Source organism: Salmo salar, chromosome ssa14 (assembly GCF_905237065.1).
Source record: "Salmo salar chromosome ssa14, Ssal_v3.1, whole genome shotgun sequence".
NCBI lineage: Eukaryota > Metazoa > Chordata > Actinopteri > Salmoniformes > Salmonidae > Salmo > Salmo salar.
This window is the reverse complement of record NC_059455.1, coordinates 24,817,032-24,824,288: the sequence shown is the minus strand read 5'-3', so window position 1 is coordinate 24,824,288 and position 7,257 is coordinate 24,817,032. Positions and strand designations below refer to the sequence as shown.

Here is a 7,257-nt window from a genome sequence, read left to right as displayed (position 1 = left end):
GTGTGTAATGTTAGTCTACGAACGCCAAATCGGCAAGGCTATATTTGGCAAGACTATATTGTCTGGAATGCACACGTTTTGAGTGTGAGCTCTCAACAGGGTCTGCTTCATTCTCACCATCCGATAGAAGGTCGACCGATAGAGCGATGCGCTCCACAGTGAATGAGACCAAATGAACATGGAGGTGTGACTCGGATCGTCTATTGATGGGTGCTTGATCACCTGCAGTGATGACTAGACTGCGCTAAAACCAAGAGGCCAAACCCACCCACTTGATGTAGGTCTACTCTCAGGAGGGGAAGTCTATATAAACCCGGACACTTGTTATTTCAAGGTTAGCACAAACTGGATCCTTGTATCTTGGTTTTACCATTGAAAGGGATTATATTCGCATAGGAACACAAGTCAATAATCATGTCTCACAGCTGGGGATATGGACCGTCTGATGGTGAGGCATTCTAGAATCTATTCTACATTGTCATCTGATGCTGACTCCACTTTTGGAACTACTAGTTGAAACTGTACATTTCAACAGTTCCATGATTTTGTTGCATGAGTACATTTCTTATCGGAATAAAATAACTTCTGTAAATAAGTGTTAATATTTTCTGATATGTTACTGTTCATAAATCCATAATTAGCCCTACATTATTAGGTTATTATCATACATTTACACATGTATACGTGAGAACACAGATATCATCGGACTGTTTAGAATAGAGAGAATATGATACATTTGTGTTTTTCTTCTGTATGACTCTGTCCCATGTTTTTTCCATCATAGGACCTGAGAAGTGGTGTGATGGCTTTCCCATCGCTAATGGACCCAGGCAGTCTCCTATTGATATTATTCCTGGTCAAACCTCCTACGATTCTACCTTGAAGCCACTCAAACTGAAGTATGACCCATCCAACTCCACAGAAATTCTGAACAATGGCCATTCCTTCCAAGTTGGCTTTGTGGATGATGTTGACAGTTCAAGTAAGCCTTTGAATTCATATATAATGATATACAGCTAATATGTCAATAAATTATTATCTCCATTTCTCACATGGGTTCTGAGGTGAGCATTTAGTAAGGTGAGGAGTGGAATAGAAAGGGGGAAGCGGCAACAAGAGAACGAGTGTTGCGGCAAACTGGTTACATGTTAACTTTAGTGGATTTGCGTAAAACAAATATCAAACACAGTGGTGAATTAATTTCCTTGATGCACTGTATTTGTCCATTGTGCACATAGGCTGCTGTACAGTTGATAACATTGATGATAGGTGACGTTAGAGCAGGCTGGCAGGTGTTCATTCTGAAGGTTTTAGTATCTTTGGGCTGAAGTACGCTAGTTGTCAGGTCGTTGTCTTTTGTTGTGGTGCTGGGAGCAAGCACATCAGTCTGCAGACTACATTGTTAAAAATGAATGTTTCCTACCCAACCCTATCATTACGTGATGGCAGTAATCATGTCATTTGACTGCATTTGGACACACGCAGATGCTCATAAACATAGTTCATTTTGAAAAGCAACATTCAAAGTTTGTGTGTGCCTGTATGTTCCGATCCACAGCACTGACCGGAGGCCCCATCACCGGCACATACAGGCTGAAGCAGTTCCACTTCCACTGGGGCGCCAGTGACGACAGGGGCTCTGAGCACACCGTCAATGGAATCAAGTTCCCCTGTGAGGTAGGCAGTCCTAAACCTAGATTATACAACAGGACAAGCCATTTGGCTTCAGATCAGACTTTTCATTGGCTACCTGAGTTAAACCTGACTTTGTTTTTTCAAGCTCCATCTGGTGCACTGGAACACCAAGTACCCTAGCTTTGGTGAGGCCGCTAGTGAACCCGATGGACTCGCTGTGGTTGGAGTGTTTCTGAAGGTGCAGATCTAATACGATTTATATGTTTGTTCATATACTGTTTATTTGTTTCCCTCTAAGTGCATTCTGAAAGTAGCCTGATTCCCTTGGATGGCTGTGTGAATTCTTGTTTCTTATAGATTGGTGCTGCAAACCCCAGACTGCAGAAGGTTCTCGATGCTCTGGGGGCCATCAAATCAAAGGTGAAATCGAATTGATCTTAAATGGTATTTAGAAATCTTGCCTCGAATGACTTGAATTGGTTGGGAATGTTGAAGTAAGACTTTGTTTAATCATTGTGTATTCAATCACAATTTGTGCATTCTTTAGGGAAAGCAAACTACATTTTCCAACTTTGACGCCAAAACTCTGTTGCCTTCCTCACTGGACTACTGGACATATGATGGCTCCCTGACCACTCCCCCTCTGCTGGAGAGTGTCACCTGGATCGTCCTGAAGGAACCGATCAGTGTCAGCCCTACCCAGGTACAATCATTTTATACAGTATCTTCATAACAAGGAAATGTGTTCTCCTTTCACTAATCAGCTTTATCAGCCCCAGTTAATTGAAAGAGGTCTGTTTGAGGTCAGACGTCATAGGACATCTTTTAGAAAATAATCAAATGTTTTATGAAGCTAGAAGTACTGTATGTGCGAGTACTAAAAATAAAATGCTTTCTTGGCAGTAGAATACAGTAGAAAGGACTTGTTTGTGGGTACAGTAGGTTTCTGCTTTCCATCTGGTCTTTGTGAGCATTGCTACAAAGTTTGTGTTTACCAAGAAAGTGTTTTAGTAGAAGTTTCAGCCATTCACTGAAAACAGGGAGGGTCAAGAGTTTTGCCTGTCACTTTAGATTACATTATCTGAGTGGCCCATAACGCTTATTTAGTAACTCCTGCTAGTATCATATTTGGGAAGCTTGCCTCTTCCAACGATAGCAGCCTACACCCACATTAACCTCTTTTGGATCCACCCCTTTTTTAAATTTTCGCCTAAAATGACATACCCAAATCCAGCTGCCTGTAGCTCAGGACCTGAAGCAAGGATATGCATATTCTTGATACCATTTGAAAGGAAACACTTTGCAGTTTGTGGAAATGTGAAATTAATGTAGGAGAATATAACACGTTAGATCTGGTAAAAGATAATACAAACAAAAAAAACATGATTTTTGTTGTTGTTGTACCATCATCTTTGAAATGCAAGAGAAAGGCTATAATGTATTATTCCAGCCCAGGCACAATTTAGATTTTGGCCACTAGATGGGAGCAGTGTATGTGCAATGTTTTAGACTGATCCAATTAACCATTGCATTTCTGTTCAAAACTTTTTATCAAGACTGCCCAAATGTGCCTAATACATTTTCATGTTCAGAATTGTGCACTCTCCTCAAACAATATCATGGTACGATTTCACTGTAATAGCTATTGTAAATTGGACAGTGCAGTTAGATTAACAAGAATTTAAGATATCTCTCAATACCAGATATGTCTATGTCCTGAAAGTAACAATTTTCTTGTTACTTAAGTATAGTTCATGGACTAAATAAGTTTTTATTTCTCTATGTTGTCTCAGAAGTTTCTGTGACTGTCTGTAAATAATTTACACAGAAAATGATTTGTCCTACCATAACATAACAACCAAACGTACACAAACTACAGTACATAGCTATTGTAAGCTACTGTAAACAGCTGACACATCCCCTTATTATTGATTTTCCATGCTGAGCCTTTGGGGATATCAAATCCCCAAGTCCAATTTCACCAGCCAGCGTTTAAATGGGACCCCAAGGATGCTTGTTTAGTGAAAGCTGCAGTCGAAGGCACTGTCCCACATATGTCATGACGAAAAGAAAGTGTAAATTTAGGGAGGGCTACCTCCAACCATATGCATTGTTAAGATAAGTTAAGCAGTAGTGCAAGGCAGCAATACAGTGGGTGGAGAGAGTTTACTGTTCTGACAGAGAACTGATGCAATGTTGTGTTGGAAAAGCCTTTCACCTACATGCAGTAGGACCCATGTCTAAATCTGTGAGTGTTAGCAACCGCAGAAAGCCTTTGTAGTTGATCTTTGCAGATTGTGAGATTATAGAATGAAGGAAATTAATGCACTTTCAGAAGTGTTTCAGTTCTCGCGGTAAATGAGAATAAGTTGAACAGTGTGTCAATTGATACTGTTGCTCTAAACCTATTTTGAACCTTGGAAATGAGACTGTACAGAGTCTTGAATGTCTAAAGGTCACTGAAATTATGGAGCCGGTCATGCATATTAATAGTCATTTAGAGAAGACATTTTTCATGCTTATAGCAACATTCATTTATACTCTCTATGCTTGCTTATGGCTGTCCATCGATGTTGATGGACAGCCGTTGCTCCCAATTGTGGTTGTTGCGGGGGGTTGTTTTTATTTTTATTTATTTATTTCACCTTTATTTAACCTGGTAGGCTAGTTGAGAACAAGTTCTCATTTGCAACTGCGACCTGGCCAAGATAAAGCAAAGCAATACGACACATACAACAACACAGAGTTACACATGGAATAAACAAAACATACAGTCACATACAGTAGAACAAAGGAAAACAAAAAGTCTATATACAGTGAGTGCAAATGAGGTAAGTTAAGGCAATAAATAGGCCATGGTGGCGAAGTAATTACAATATAGCAATTAAACACTGGAATGGTAGATGTGCAGAAGATGAATGTGCAAGTAGAGATACTGGAGTGCAAAGGAGCAAGATAAATAAATAAATACAGTATGGGGATGAGGTGGGTAGATAGATGGGCTGTTTACAGATGGGCTATGTGCAGGTGCAGTGATCTGTGAGCTGCTTTGACAGCTGGTGCTTAAAGCTGGTGAGGGAGATATGAGTCTCCAGCTTCAGAGATTTTTGCAGTTCATTCCTGTCATTGGCAGCAAAGAACTGGAAGGAAAGGCAGCCAAAGGAGGAATTGGCTTTGGGGGTGACCAGTGAGATATACCTGCTGGAGTGCATGCTACGAGTGGGTGCTGCTATGGTGACCAGTGAGCTGAGATAAGGCGGGGCTTTACCTAGCAGAGACTTGTAGATGACCTGTAGCCAGTGGGTTTGGCGACGAGTATGAAGCGAGGGCCAACCAACGAGAGCGTACAGGTCGCAATGGTGGGTAGTGTATGGGGCTTTGGTGACAAAACAGATGGCACTGTGATAGACTGCATCCAGTTTGCTGAGTAGAGTGTTGGAGGCTATTTTATAGATGACATCACCAAAGTCAAGGATCAGTAGGATAGTCAGTTTTACTAGGGTGTGTTTGGCAGCATGAGTGAAGGATGCTTTGTTGCAATATAGGAAGCCAATTCTAGATTTAATTTTGGAGATGCTTAATGTGTGTCTGGAAGGAGAGTTTACAGTCTAACCAGACACCCAGGTATTTGTAGTTGTCCACGTATTCTAAGTCAGAGCCATTTATGCCATTGCATGTGGCTGTGCAGGATAATGCGAGACCCACATGGTTTACAATGAGGCTCAGGTGAATTTTTGACCAGAGAAGGATGCACCCGCTACACACAAGTGTCATTGCACACACCATTCAATTCTCACATTTACATTTTAGTCATGTAGCAGACACTCTTATCCAGAGCAACTTACAGTAGTGAATGCATACATTAAATACATTTCAATTCATTTCATACATTTCCCCCCCCCATACTGGCCCCCCGTGGGAATCGAACCCACAACCCTGGCGTTACAAACACCATTGCAAACACCATGCTCTACCAACTGAGCCACAGGGAGGCCTACAAAAAATACATTCTCCTCTCTCTGATTGTGTCCTGTACTCTCTATATTCATTCAAATAAATGTAAAACTTCACTCTACATTATGATCAGTTAGACCTCTATATTAACATTGGTACTAAATTGGTATTGTTTCAGGGATTACATTTCACATCCTGCTCATTGAGTGATCTAAATATGGGATGTAAATACTGGAACACAGTAAGCCACAGACACTCCTTTAACATGAGCCACAGACCACAGTTGCACCGAGACACTATGATTCTAACCAGTCTCTTTTTGCTCTCTCTCTCTCTCTCTCTCTCTCTCTCTCTCTCTCTCTCTCTCTCTCTCTCTGTCTCTGTCTCTGTCTCTGTCTCTGTCTCTGTCTCTCTCTGTCTCCTGACAGATGGGTAAATTCCGCAGCTTAATGTTCAGTGGTGATGGAGAGGCACCTTGCTGCATGCAGGACAACTACCGGCCCCCTCAGCCTCTCAAGGGACGCAAGGTCCGCCGGTCCTTCAAGTAAACAGCTATGCATCACGCCATCCCCCATCCCACCATTGCCGGTCCCCAACCTTTCCCCTAGATTATATATATATTGTGTGCCATTTTATATGCATTGCTATCAGAATCTGCAGATTGTTAACCCCATAGACAAAACAATCAGTAATCAGAAAACAGAAAGGAAACCTAAACCTAAACCAATGCAGTTTAATAACAAGAGCCAGTGTAGATGAGATTATTGCGCTGATATGGATGGACAGCACTTTATACGCCTGACCTGCCTGCCCTCCTGTAATCCCTGACGATAAACCTCAGGATCACCCCAGATTAACGTCATTTAGCTGCCTGCCACTCTGCCTGCCACTCAGTCAGTCAGTCAGAGATAGAGGCCTTTTATATTATAATACTACTGGGCTTCTACTCTCAATAAGCACAAAGAGAGATGGAATCTTGAATTACATGCCTTCCATTTTTGGATTGTGTCTCTACATCGTCATCAGTGTTTTTACTTTAGATTACAGGTCAATACTGAAAAGAAGAGATCCAATTCAAGTGATCATTTTTTTTAACGACTCATAACTTACTACCTACCTACTATCACCCCAGTGCATTATCATTGTGTCTTAAAATCATGAGAGTGAAAGAAGATGTTGTGTGAGATGTCATATCATCCAAGTCCATCCATTGAAATGAAATCACTGACTGAAGGACTAGAGTAATGTGTTTTTTTTAAATTTTTTTTATAAATGTCATATTGAAAAATTTAATCTTGAAGTATGTTTCAAATGTTTTTGGAAGTACCTGGAATGACCTTTAAGCCTTGCCTATAATTATTGTTAAACCTTAAAATGGGAATGGAAGGTTTGTGTGATTCGTTCATGTCAAATTTGATGGATGGGAATTTGATCAGTGAAATAAATGGTATAACCGTACCTACATGTGCATCCTGTGTTTATTTGCAATATTTTAGATATATTGAATGACCACACTACAGAAATGTAAGCTGTGTGGGATCAGCCTTACCCAGATAGGGAGCCAGAGACCCCACTGTTGATGGTCAGGCATCCCCATTTTAAGTACAGATAGAAGGCCTCTTTTGCAGTCATGTGCCCTTAACATGGGACTATTTACCTTTGGTTCAT

At 40.9% G+C, this 7,257-nt stretch overlaps 1 protein-coding gene across 1 annotated transcript; it reads left to right on the top strand.

Annotated features, from left to right (window-relative positions):
- The first annotated feature begins 291 nt into the window (after positions 1–291).
- On the top strand, positions 292–7,047 carry cahz (carbonic anhydrase). The gene is given in 7 exon segments (NM_001140297.1): positions 292–448; positions 785–982; positions 1,559–1,677; positions 1,781–1,873; positions 1,993–2,055; positions 2,183–2,338; positions 6,018–7,047. Coding segments are annotated over 7 exon segments (783 nt in total). The 5' UTR covers positions 292–414; the 3' UTR covers positions 6,138–7,047.
- The last annotated feature ends 210 nt before the right edge of the window (positions 7,048–7,257 follow it).